This window comes from Plasmodium yoelii (assembly GCF_900002385.2).
Source record: "Plasmodium yoelii strain 17X genome assembly, chromosome: 10".
Taxonomy (NCBI): domain Eukaryota; phylum Apicomplexa; class Aconoidasida; order Haemosporida; family Plasmodiidae; genus Plasmodium; species Plasmodium yoelii.
Window position 1 is genome coordinate 597,475 of NC_036182.2, and position 12,719 is coordinate 610,193.

At 21.6% G+C, this 12,719-nt stretch overlaps 5 protein-coding genes across 5 annotated transcripts; 3 read left to right on the plus strand and 2 right to left on the minus strand.

Moving 5' to 3' along the window:
• Positions 1–60: 60 nt before the first annotated feature.
• On the plus strand, positions 61–1,235 carry PY17X_1012000 (conserved protein, unknown function; the record flags this gene model as incomplete). The annotated part of the gene is made up of 4 exons (XM_022956201.1): positions 61–100; positions 250–294; positions 395–565; positions 658–1,235. 4 exons carry the CDS (start codon positions 61–63, stop codon positions 1,233–1,235), a joined length of 834 nt encoding a protein of 277 aa, XP_022813277.1.
• A 757-nt stretch (positions 1,236–1,992) lies between these two features.
• On the minus strand, positions 1,993–3,672 carry PY17X_1012100 (stress-induced protein Sti1; the record flags this gene model as incomplete). The annotated part of the gene is made up of 1 exon (XM_726012.1): positions 1,993–3,672. One exon carries the CDS (start codon positions 3,670–3,672, stop codon positions 1,993–1,995), a length of 1,680 nt encoding a protein of 559 aa, XP_731105.1.
• Positions 3,673–6,811: 3,139 nt separating this feature from the next.
• On the plus strand, positions 6,812–7,608 carry PY17X_1012200 (calmodulin, putative; the record flags this gene model as incomplete). The annotated part of the gene is made up of 2 exons (XM_722574.1): positions 6,812–6,890; positions 7,238–7,608. The coding sequence occupies 2 exons, from the start codon at positions 6,812–6,814 to the stop codon at positions 7,606–7,608; spliced, it is 450 nt and encodes a 149-aa protein (XP_727667.1).
• An 845-nt stretch (positions 7,609–8,453) lies between these two features.
• On the minus strand, positions 8,454–9,650 carry PY17X_1012300 (queuine tRNA-ribosyltransferase; the record flags this gene model as incomplete). Its single annotated transcript, XM_722575.2, has 1 exon — positions 8,454–9,650. One exon carries the CDS (start codon positions 9,648–9,650, stop codon positions 8,454–8,456), a length of 1,197 nt encoding a protein of 398 aa, XP_727668.2.
• Positions 9,651–10,506: 856 nt separating this feature from the next.
• PY17X_1012400 (CCR4-associated factor 16, putative) lies at positions 10,507–12,014 on the plus strand (the record flags this gene model as incomplete). The annotated part of the gene is made up of 6 exons (XM_022956203.1): positions 10,507–10,683; positions 10,881–10,980; positions 11,183–11,417; positions 11,512–11,658; positions 11,788–11,876; positions 11,989–12,014. The coding sequence occupies 6 exons, from the start codon at positions 10,507–10,509 to the stop codon at positions 12,012–12,014; spliced, it is 774 nt and encodes a 257-aa protein (XP_022813278.1).
• Positions 12,015–12,719: the final 705 nt, after the last annotated feature.

Consider the following 12,719-nt stretch of genomic DNA (forward strand, 5'->3'; position numbering starts at 1 on the left):
ATAAATATATAGCTATAGTAAAAATTGACCAATGAGATGTTTCGTTAAAGGTTTTCCAAAATGAGAGCATTTATTTTTATTATCAATTGCTTAATTTTAGGTAAAAAAAATAAAGCATGTATTATATTACACAAAAAATATTTCAGATTTCTCTCAATTATAGTACAGTTTTAAAATTTACATATTTGAAAAATATATGTCTACATTTCATCATATATATCTACATGGTATTTTTTATTTTTACAACAGGCAATTTAAAAAATGTTCAAAGCACAAATGATTCAAATAATAAAAGTAATATATATTTATTTAGCTTTTGAATAGGCGCAATATATTCCCATTTTATTCCTTACAAATATAACTCACCCCTCGTAACCTTTTTATATTTTTTCAGATAATATTGGTGTTTCTGAAGAAGCATTATCAAAACTAATGGAAATGAAAAAACTAGAATTGGATATTTTAAAAGATTTCGTAAAAAAGGATACTGAACATTCAGATATATATAAAAAATTCCATTGCATATCAAGTGATTATATTTCATTTGATAAAAAGGAAGGGAAAGGTACTAAAATTTATAAATGTTAATACACCGTTCGTAGAATTTATATTTTATAATTTTATTATTTTGTTTTATTTTATCAAATCTTCATTCAGATGGTCAAACTAATGAGGGAAAATCCGGAAATAAAAGTGAACAAGAGACAAAGGGAAGTAGCTTTATCGATAAAATAACATCATTTATAGGAATATTTAACTATAATAAAATCAATAATATATATTCTGAGAAAATTCATCGAATGCATAATAACATACAGGAAGAGAATAATGTACCTAATGAACATACAAGTGATAAAACTGAATTCATTGAAAATCATGAAATAACTAAAAATGAAAAACCCAACTCATATATGGAATTGTCTACAGGGGGATCTTCATCCAAGGGGTTATTTTCTTCAGATAAAGAAAGAGCTAATGAAAATTATAAAGTAGGAAACTTAGGCTCGTTTTATATGATTTTTGGGGCTAGTAATATAGATTATCCATGGGCTTGTACATGTGATCCCCTTCAATTAATAGAATATAAAGAAAAAAAAAGGAGTTATGTTTTATGTAGTAATCAAGTTGATATGTCCATACAAAACAGTGACTTATATTGCAATCCCAAGAATTCTTCTCATTATTTTTATTTATCTTATATTTTAATTCTTATAATTATAATTATTTCTTCATAAATTTTAAATTTGTATAGTATAGAATATAATAATTTTGTAACCAATAAATAAAATAATTATAATATTTGTGTAATCTTATTTTCATGTTTTTTTTTGTTACTCCTTTATTTTTTATGTATACATAAAACTCAAATTATAAATAACTAATATATTTTTTTGATAAATATTCAATATAATTTAAGCCAAAATTTGGATATATTATTTTTCAAAAAAAATATAAATGTGTAATGAAGTTTTTAACAATTATATACCATTAAAAATGTATAAAATGAAGAATGCATTGTCCAGTTTTATTTTATAATTTTGTAAAACAAATAATATATGATAACTTTAAAATATGTTTATATAATTTTCGCTATTTGTGATATAGCCTTCTCTATATAAACAGCGAAGTTTACTATTTTATTGAAAAAAAAAATTATTGTTTAAAATTTTTATTTTTTTGGGTTTTTTTGCTACAATTAAAAAATTAATTATTGTAATGAAGACATTGCATTAAAAAGGGTTGTTATAAAGGCATATTAAGCGAGATAAATTGTAGAATATAAATAAAATATATGCACACATACCCATCGAATGAAATTGGGAAAAACTAGCTATTCAAATAATTAAAAGATGAAGAAAGGTACTGAAATAAGCATGAATTGATATATAGCACAAATATGTGCAAATATATCCATATATGCATATATGGTAGGTGCAAATACAATTTTAATTCATGAGGAAAAAGGAAATGTGAGATATGCTTTATCTAACTTTATCGTACTGTTAAAATACCTGCAGCTATCAATTTTTGCAATCCGTTAAAAATTTTGGGATCTTTAATATATTCTGAAATAGAATTAGGATTTTCATTTATTTTTTGTAAAATTATTTGGAATTGTGGGTCTGAGATAATTTGTTGGATTTCTGGATCTGCCATTGATTTTTTAATTTGCTCTTCATCGACTTTTTCTGATTTTGACATTTCATCGATTTTGTATACACATCTTTGATATCCTTCTATACATTCTTTATTATTTGGATCTAATTCTAAACCTTTATTATATGCTTGTATTGCTTTATAATAATCTTTCATAAAAAAATGTAAATTTCCTTTTCTACTATATGCTTTGACAAATTTGGGATCCAATTCGATTGCCTTCATAACATCTTCTAAAGCTGATGGATATTCAATTAATTTGGTTAAAGCTGCAGCTCTATTTGAATATAATTTTGCGTCATTTGGATTTCTTCGAATAGCTTCATCATATTCTTTTTTTGCATTTGGAAAATCATTGTTTTTAAAGAATTCATTTCCTTTATTTTTATGTTCTTCTGCTTTAACTGGATCTATATATGCTTCTCTTTCTTCTTTTTCTTTTTTTCTTTCTAATTCTTTTAAAGCATTTCTAGTTGCTCTATTATTGTCTTCTACTAATGATTTACGATAAGCTTCTATTGCTTTGTCATAATTTTTTATATTAATATAACCAATAGCTAATCTATTATACACTTTAGCTACTTGAGAAAATTCTGCTTTAAAATTATATCTATTTTCGATAGCATAAATACAAGTTTCGATACATTTTTCATAGGATTTCATTTCTAAATAAACAGCGGCTTTATTATAATAATACATAATATCATTTGGATTAACTTTTATAGCTTCATCATATTCTTTTAATGCTTCCTCAAATTTTTTTTGTTTATAAAAATCATTACCTTTTAATTTATGTTCTTCACCAAGTATTTCTTCAGGTGTTCTATTTTTTTTTTTTTCTTCTTCTTTCATTTTTCTTTCTTTTTCTTTTTTTTCTTCTTCTTCTTTTTTCCTTTGTCTTTCTCTTTCTGCTTCATAAGATGCTTCATCATTAAATTTTATTCCAAAAAATTTTTCAACACCTTCACTTATTTTAGGATTGCAAGAAGAAAGAATAAAACGAATATTCATTGGATTTGCATTTATAGCTTTAATTGTATTTAATAATTCAATAGGGTAATTTGAATTTTCTTCTTTATATGATTTTAGTTTAGCATCATTATTTATAATATTATTTATATGATTAATATATTCCATATTTTCCATTTCCTTATCTTTTCTGACTTTTTCTAATCCATCTTTTAATGATTTATTATTTGGATCTAATTTCAATCCTTCTAAATAAGTTTTTTCAGAATTATCCAATTGTCTTAAACCATGTTCAGCACATGCTTTTCTAATATATCCTTTAGGCCAATCATTTTTTATATTAATACATTTATTAGCACTTTCTAAAGCTTCGTAAAATCTTCCTAAACTTGAATAGGCACCTGATAAATTTGAATAAAGGACATGATCAGAAGGATCATTTTTAATAGCATCAGAAAAATATTTGACTGAATCTTCAAATTTTCCTTCTTGGAAACATTTGTTTCCTAATTCCTTAAGTCTTTGAGCTTCTTCTTTGTTTATCATACTTAGAAGGTTATATATTTATTTTTTTTTTTTATTAAATTAATGACTATATAAAAATGTACACGTTTTGTCAACTTATATTGGTTTTCACTATATTATTTGTGTATTCCTATGACAAGAAATTATATATAGCCAATTTTATTTATTCCAAACATATATATATATATATAATTTATTTTTACTTCTCAAAGTACAGAATTATTTGTTTAAATCCTGCTTTTAATTTGATGTTGGATATTTTTCCTTTTTATTATTTCTCTTTTTTTTTTTTTTTTTAAATTAAATATTTTTATATATAATTTTAATCAGGTGAATGTATTATAATTTTTTTGTTTTTTAATTAATATAATATTATATAAAAAATAATAAACCTTTTGTTGAATTCTACAAAATATTTTTCTTTTATTTTTCATGTTCTTTTTTTATTGTAGTTCCAAAGAGAAACGTAATGCAATTTTTATATTTTGAAAATACCGTGTATATTTTTTTAATTTCTCGTTTAGCTAACCAAGTATCAAATTCAGTTATATTTTTTTTACCTTTTCGATTTTATATATAATACGTATATATAATTACATGAGGACTGTGCATTGATGTATTTGTGTATTCAACTTGCATATAAAAATGGAATTTTAGAGATTACATTTATAACGATAAAATAAAGGTTTTTCATCATTTCGTGTTCTTTTAAATATTTTTATTATTTTTTTCCTTATTTAACATAATATGTATGGGTTATATATTTTTTTCAAGATAATTGTAATGTTGCATTTATTTATCAGTAATAAGAACAAATTTAAACATAAAAAATGTTTACATTTATATAAACACATCGTACTTTATTATTTATGTTAAGTTATAAATTCATTTTGTATATCATTCCAATGGTATATTCCACATTTTAATTAATAAAAAATTAACTGAAATTTTTAAAAATATATATTTTTTATCATATAGGATTGTTATTGTTTTTTTCAATTGTTTCACCCTCTATTTACTACACTAATATTATATTTTTCCCCTTCTCACAACTTACATATTCCACAAAAATGTAGGTATATAAATAGCTTATTTACCAAAACAAATTATTTTTTTCGTGTTAAATATGTTTTGGCACTATATAGTATTGCAATATATTTCCACCACTATGTACTTTTCTCTGAACATGCTTTTACATTTTTATGGACTTATTATTTTTTAGAGATTTACTACTCCATATATATATATTCTCTTCAATTTTTAATAATATAAAGAAGCGATTAAACAATATTTTAATATATAAATATGCACAATAATTATGTACATTACCAAAGAATATAGGGGGGCAAAACCTCTTTGATACATATAGTGAACTTAAAAGTGTCAAGACTTATAATTTATTCTTTTAATTTTTGTTTGGAAAGAAAAAATATATATTATAATTCTTATTGGAACGTTAAAAACAGGTTTAGACGGTTAAAATAGTTAAGTGTTGTTTTTTTTACAATAATATTTAGAGTAACATATGCATATTATAGTAGTAAAAAATTAACAATTCTTGATAAAAATATTTATATACACATTTTGGGAATGATGCAATTTGTATAAAATATTTTATTAAAAAAAGTTTCGCATATATCATACAATATGCTTATTATTTTATTTTTAAATAAAATATAAATACACTTTTAAGACAATTTTTTGTTGCTATGTTTCATATATTATTAAATTAGTCTACAAAAGGTAATATGATAATTATTTTAACGCATAAAATTGAGAAATTTTTACATATATGTTTTATAGAAAAATATAAAAAAAGAAGCTAGCTTTTATTTAATATGCAATCTCTATATATAAAGATTTATATATTATATAATGTAAACATTTTCCCTATCATTATTATTATCATGTGCAAATTGAATAATGTCACCAAATATGTACATACATTTTACCCAAATTATTAAAAATGTTAATTTACACAATTAAACTAATAAATAAATTACTTTTCATATATAAAACGTTCAAAATAATATAGTGTATAACTGTGAAAATTGAAAATTCGTTATTTTCCCTTTTCCATTTAAATGTTGAATAAATATAAAAAAAAAAAATTAATAATGTTTAAAAAAATGAAATAGGCTATTAATTTTACTTCATTTTTTTTATGAGAACTTTTATTTGATTGTTCAAAAGGTTAGGGGTATGGGCATTAAAAACGTATTATATAAAATTAAATGAAAGGGTTTTGAGAATAACACATTTTTCTTAACATATTATTATTTAAGTGCCACAAATATTATGGGATATAAAAACGAATAAAAATAGTATAAAGATTAAGAGAAATGAGAATAAAGCTAATAATAATTTATTTACAAATGTCAACATGGGAGAGGGGAAAGAACATCAAATATAATTCAAAAAAAATTAAGTAAAATTAGCGAAAATTGCTAAGTATTGTTAATAGCAATATTAGAAATAAGTAATAACAATATTTTTTTTAAATTAATAAAAATATATATGCTAAAGTACTTATGCGTACTGTATTTGAAATATTCCGCATATATTGTGTAAATATTATATGAGCACAAAATATATTTTTTTAAATAATTATGAAATAACTTGAAAAATCGTTTTCATAGTTTTAAATTATAAAAAGGAATTCCTTATAGGAAATAGCATGTCAATATTTCATTATCCATAGATAGTTGGCAAAACGCTTGCATTACATAATATGTTTTTTTGTGCACGAAATGAAAATATAAGAATTCAAATGGTATATTATTTATATAATTAAAATAATATTGTAATTTATTGCTTATTATAATTATATATATTACATATATATACATATATATACATATGCATATATATATATATATATATATATATATATATATAATGCACACATAAGCAAATGTTTAAAGCGTATAACCTTTTATTTCCTTTTTTAGATTTTGGTATTTTTCCATTTTTTTTTTTTTGTTAAAAATAAATATAAAGTAATGCATTTTAAATAAAAAATATTCATATATTTATGAAAATGCATACACTTTTATGAAAATAAAAAATTATTTTATAGCTATAAATTTATTTAATTTGAAATAAAAGAACTAAAAAAACGAAATTTATAAAGCTCACGATCTTGTAATTAAACAATATAATGGCAGACAAGTTAACAGAAGAACAAATTTCTGAATTCAAAGAAGCATTCAGTTTATTTGATAAAGATGGAGATGGAAGTAAACAATAAAAGAGAGTAGAGAGAGAGAATGTGAAAAAAAAATATATATATATATTATTAATAAAATAAAATACATATAAAAATAATGCATATAAAAATTAATAGAATTAAAAAATCATTATTAAAAAAAATTGCATGATTATGTGTACTCTAAGTACTTCATATTAAGTCTTGTTGTCATATATTGCCACTTTCATAGCATCTACCCCCGCATTTATAATAAAAATGCGGATTACATTACATATATGTATGTATATGTATGCATGCATGTATATGTATATGCCTGTGCATGAATACACACATGCATTGATCTATTATTCATTCATTTATTTATTTGCTTTGCAGCCATAACAACAAAGGAACTAGGCACTGTCATGCGATCGTTGGGACAAAACCCAACCGAAGCAGAACTACAAGATATGATAAATGAAATTGACACAGATGGAAATGGATCAATTGATTTTCCAGAATTTTTAACTTTAATGGCAAGAAAAATGAAAGATACAGATACAGAAGAAGAATTAATTGAAGCATTTAGAGTGTTTGATAGAGATGGTGATGGATATATCAGTGCTGATGAATTAAGACACGTTATGACAAACTTAGGGGAAAAACTTACAAATGAAGAAGTTGATGAAATGATAAGAGAAGCTGATATAGATGGAGATGGACAAATTAATTATGAGGAGTTTGTTAAAATGATGATAGCTAAATAAGTTATTAATATATATGAATATATATACATCGCTGTATGCGTAATATACGTGTAACTGTTTTTTTAATTTTTATATTAACTTTCCCTTATACATTTTAATACCATTAACTAACCAATGTTTTACTTGAAAAAATTCTAAATTTTTATAACTCTAATATAAAATATCTGAATAATAAAAAATTAGCATAAAGTACGAATTAAATGGCGAATATTTGTCTGTTTTAAAGGGGCACGCATTGTGTGCATTTAATTTTATTCTTTCAGTTTTATTCTTTCAGTTTTATTCTTTCAGTTTTATTCTTTCAGCTTTATTCTTTCAGCTTTATTCTTTCAGTTTTATTCTTTCAGCTTTATTCTTTCAGCTTTATTCTTTCAGTTTTATTCTTTCAGCTTTATTCTTTCAGCTTTATTCTTTCAGTTTTATTCTTTTATTTTTTTGCTTATAATTTTATTTTATTCCTTTAATTTTTTGCTTACATTAAATTAATATAATTTTTTATTGAGAATAAAAATTTATTTTAAAAAATTAACAAATGAGAGTTAATGAAAAATACGAAAAAAATAAAGGGTGAATTTTTCTTATATGGCCATTTAAAAAAACAAATGAAATAATCTAAGCAGAGTTATCCATTTTTAAGGGTATAAAATAATATTACCATATTAAAAATAGTGATATAATATGTGAAAATGTGAAAGAAAATAATAATGAATAATTAAAAAAATATATTTTAAAGGGAATATTGACAAATTACATACTGAAACACTAAAGAAAATATCAGCTTTGTATATTATTATAGCTTTGAATTTTCAAGCAAATGTGACCACAAATAAATTCTTCTCTCTCTTTTACATATACAGCTTATGGTGTTGTATGAATTTGTTCATGTAAGACAAAAATGTATTATTTTTTATTTGTGATTTAATTTCTTGAAAAAATAATTTATATATATAAAGATTATGATATGATATAATTACATTAGCTGTTAATTCTTTGCATTTTAATAAGTGATGTATATATGATCTAGTTTCTTTTCTTGGTGAATTATTTGATATAATAGAATGATCTAATGCATATTTTGAATCTTTTAAATCTATAATAAAAGTATCATTTATTTTTTTGTCTTCAAAATTAATAAGATTAATATCAACCGACTTCGATTCTTCCAAATTTATATCTTCCAAATTTATATCCATAGTTATAGCTTTTCCACTTTTTGCTAAGTAATAAGGGAAATTTGATTCGATAATATCTATTCCATAATATATACTGTGTAAAATTTCAATTGGGTTTCCATTTGATAATTGTATAAATTTTAATTTATTTTTTGGAATTATTTCTAATATATCTTTAATATAGCTAGTTCTCACTTGATTTGATTCATCATAACCTATACCACTCAATAAATAACCATTAATAATCGAATCATATTTATCTAACGTTTCTTTTATTACATTATTTATATTAATAGTAGATGGAACTGATAAAATACATAAAGGCCCATTATTACCATTATCTTTTTCCTTTATTATTTTTATTTTTTCTAAAAATTCATTCATTAGAGTTATAATTCTGATTTTTTTTTTTTTCCCTACTTGTTCATTTATTTTTATTTCTTCAGTTGGAATACATAAAATATTTGGTTCAAAAATTTCAACACATTTTATAAAATCATCAATTGAAAAAGTTGCATTACTATTACTATCTTTTAATGTTATAAATTTGTTAATATTTAAATTAAAATTATTTGCTAAAACATTTCGTATATTCATATATCTATAACTATTCTTAAAATCGCAAAAGCTATGTAAGTAACTATTTTCTCCTTTTATATTATTTTTTAAATAATGTTCTTTGGCTTTTTCATAAACATCTAAATTATTATATACTTCCGATAGTGGACAATTTAAAATAAAATTTTTCTCTATTTTCCTCAGCAATTCTAGATTTATGAATTCTGGTAGCAAATCATTTGTTAATATAGTAGTGGTTGGGGTTTCCAAATCGAATATTTTATTTACTCGATATTTATTATTTTCATCCATCTCTTTTTTTATATATTTCCTTTAGTTGGTATATATATATATATATATCGTAGGGCTTTATAATTTCCGTATATTCAATAGTATTAGTTTTGTAACTACTATTTATAATAGCAATATATATTCATGAGAATATGCCTACAATTTCTTATTACATAATTCACGAATTTTGAGCCTTAAAAATAAATATAATAAATAATTTATGAAATTTTTGCCAAAAAAAAATAATAAAATTATAAACAATACACAATTAATAATTAAAATGAGAACAATTTTAAATAAACTCGCTGGTTAATAAAAATAGTTAATCCATTTATTCTTAAAACAATCTATATAAAATGGAAAGAAATGGAAAATTTGCTATTTCCACTTATCGAATTAAAATATCAATTTTTTTGTTTAAATATGTCAATTTTTTTAATTAAATAAATCAATTATTTTAAGGATCAAATATTTAAAAGTATATAATACATAGACATAAAAAAAATAAAAAAAAAAAAAAAAAAAAAACGGCACCTTGTAGAACTTTATTCATACAAAAATTTCAATAACCTCAAAAAATATATTCATCTTTTAAATTTGGCTATAAAATTATTTTATATATATATTTTTCCCCTGTTATAATATACATGTGTTTTTTTTTATTTATTACATAATTTGTATGCGCTTCTTTTTATTACTTTTCCAAATATATCACTCAAAATAAATTTAAAACAAACAAGCAAAATTTTTTTTTATTTAATTTAATAACTCTAAGGGTATTTTAAAAACCATATATCAGGAAATACATGCCATCTATATATTATATACATATTAAGATTGCAATTTTTACAAATTTTGTATAACATATTTATAAAAAATGGATAACATCATAATTAACAACTTAACTTATAATTATTATCACCCACTACGAAAAACACGAATTCAGGCCCTAACCGATTTAAACCTTGTATTTGAAAAGGGTATGCGAATTCTTGTTTGTGGAAAAAATGGAGCTGGAAAAAGTACATTATTAAGCATTTTAGCTGGAAAAAAGGTATATATTATTCTAGAAAAGTTATAAAAAATAAATATATAGATGTGTAAAGAAACAATGATAATAAAAATAATACATTGTTTGATATTGTAACGACAAAATAATAATTTATGATGTATGCATTTAGAAAATATATATTTTTTATATTCATAATATTATTTTTATTTTAACAAAATATGAAAATGTGTTTTTTTTAGCTTGTAAAAGAGGAATCTGTTTCAGTTTTTAATAAACCCGTTTTCCATGATCTTTCATTAAACGATAGAATAGGATATGTTGGAGAATGGTGGAATGATGGTATATAATAAAAATTAATAATGTATTTAATTTGTTTAAAATATAGAACACAAAAATGATGAATAAATATATTATTTTACAACTCTCAAAATTCACTCTTTTTCATAAATTATATTTATTATGTTTATATAATATATCTACATATACAATTTATGTAATAATATATTCATAATATCTTAATCCATGTATAAACTTTTTATAGAATATGCCATGAATATCACAATTAAAAGCATGTTTGCTCAATATGCTGATTCAAAAAGATATAAAAAATTAATGAAATTGTTTGACATAGATGATAGTAAAGTTATATCTGGAATTTCTAAGGGACAGAAAAAAAAAGTTCAAATTGTATCTACTATAATTAAAAGAAAAGATATTTATATTTTTGATGAAGCAGCAGAATCCTTAGATTTAATATCTAGAAAAGTTTTACTTGAGTAAGAAATTATTTCTAAAGTGTGATACAATTCGTATACTTATATACATGTATCTGATTCAATATTTATACAATTTTTTTTTTTTTTTTTTCAGTTTTTTGAAAAATGAATCTATTAAATACAAGTGTATTATAATTTATTCAACTCACATATTTGATTGTATGGATAAATGGTCTACTCATGTTTTATATTTGGCAAAAGGAACATTATCTTTTTTTTCAGATATAAACAGTATTGTAAGGTATGTCAGAAATATGATGAAAATAGAACAAGATTGATAAAAAAAAATTAAATTCCTTTATATATACTTATCCTCATCTTTTTATTTTCTTGATTTATAATTTTTACTATTTTATTTTTCTATTTGCAGTGATAAGAATTACGTTTCAATGGCTGACTTTGTTTTTGACAATATGATGAATGAGACAAACAAAAATGATAAATCTTACAATATTGAAGGTATGCCAATATAAACAACACTTTCCATATCTTTTTTGTTATTTTTTTTTGAACATCTTCAAAGCAACATATTAATATAATCAATTTTTTTTTTTTTTTTTTTTTTTTATAGAAATTTTGAATCTAGATTCTGAATAGATAAACATTATAAGAACATGCCCAACAAAAACGACAGAAAAATAAACAAACTCAACATAATATTATTATATCAACTAATGTAAATAAATATAACGAATAATCGTGGGCTTATAAAATGAATATAACAAAGTTAGAAGATCAGTTTGTAATACATATACTAATCATATAAAAAATAATGTATTAAATGTATGAATATTAACATATGAGAATGAATAAATAAATTAAAAATTTTTATAAAATAATACACTTATTTAATCTATATTTATTTAAAATAAATTTGTATTTAAAACGATATATGTGTTTTATTATGTCACAAAATATATCATCATAATTTGAAAAGTTTCAAATTAAAAACAAAAAAAAAATGTTGACATAGTTAAGGCATATGAAACAAAAATTTTAAATCAAGTGTATATAATTTACTTTTATGTTTTTTTGAAAATTTTAATGTAAATATATATTTGAATATAAAAATCATATCCGATGGTTTCCTCTTTTCATTTTTTTAGAACAAAAATATATTAGCATTTTTTTTTACATCGGACTTTTTAAATGTGTTTTGAATGTTCAAAAAAAGTACATATCCTAATTATATACTATGAATGTTCATACAATTTAGTATATTTTTCATAATTTTTTGTATTTACAAAAATATTGCAAACTGCATATACAACTTAAATAATATGATTGGAACTTATCACGTCG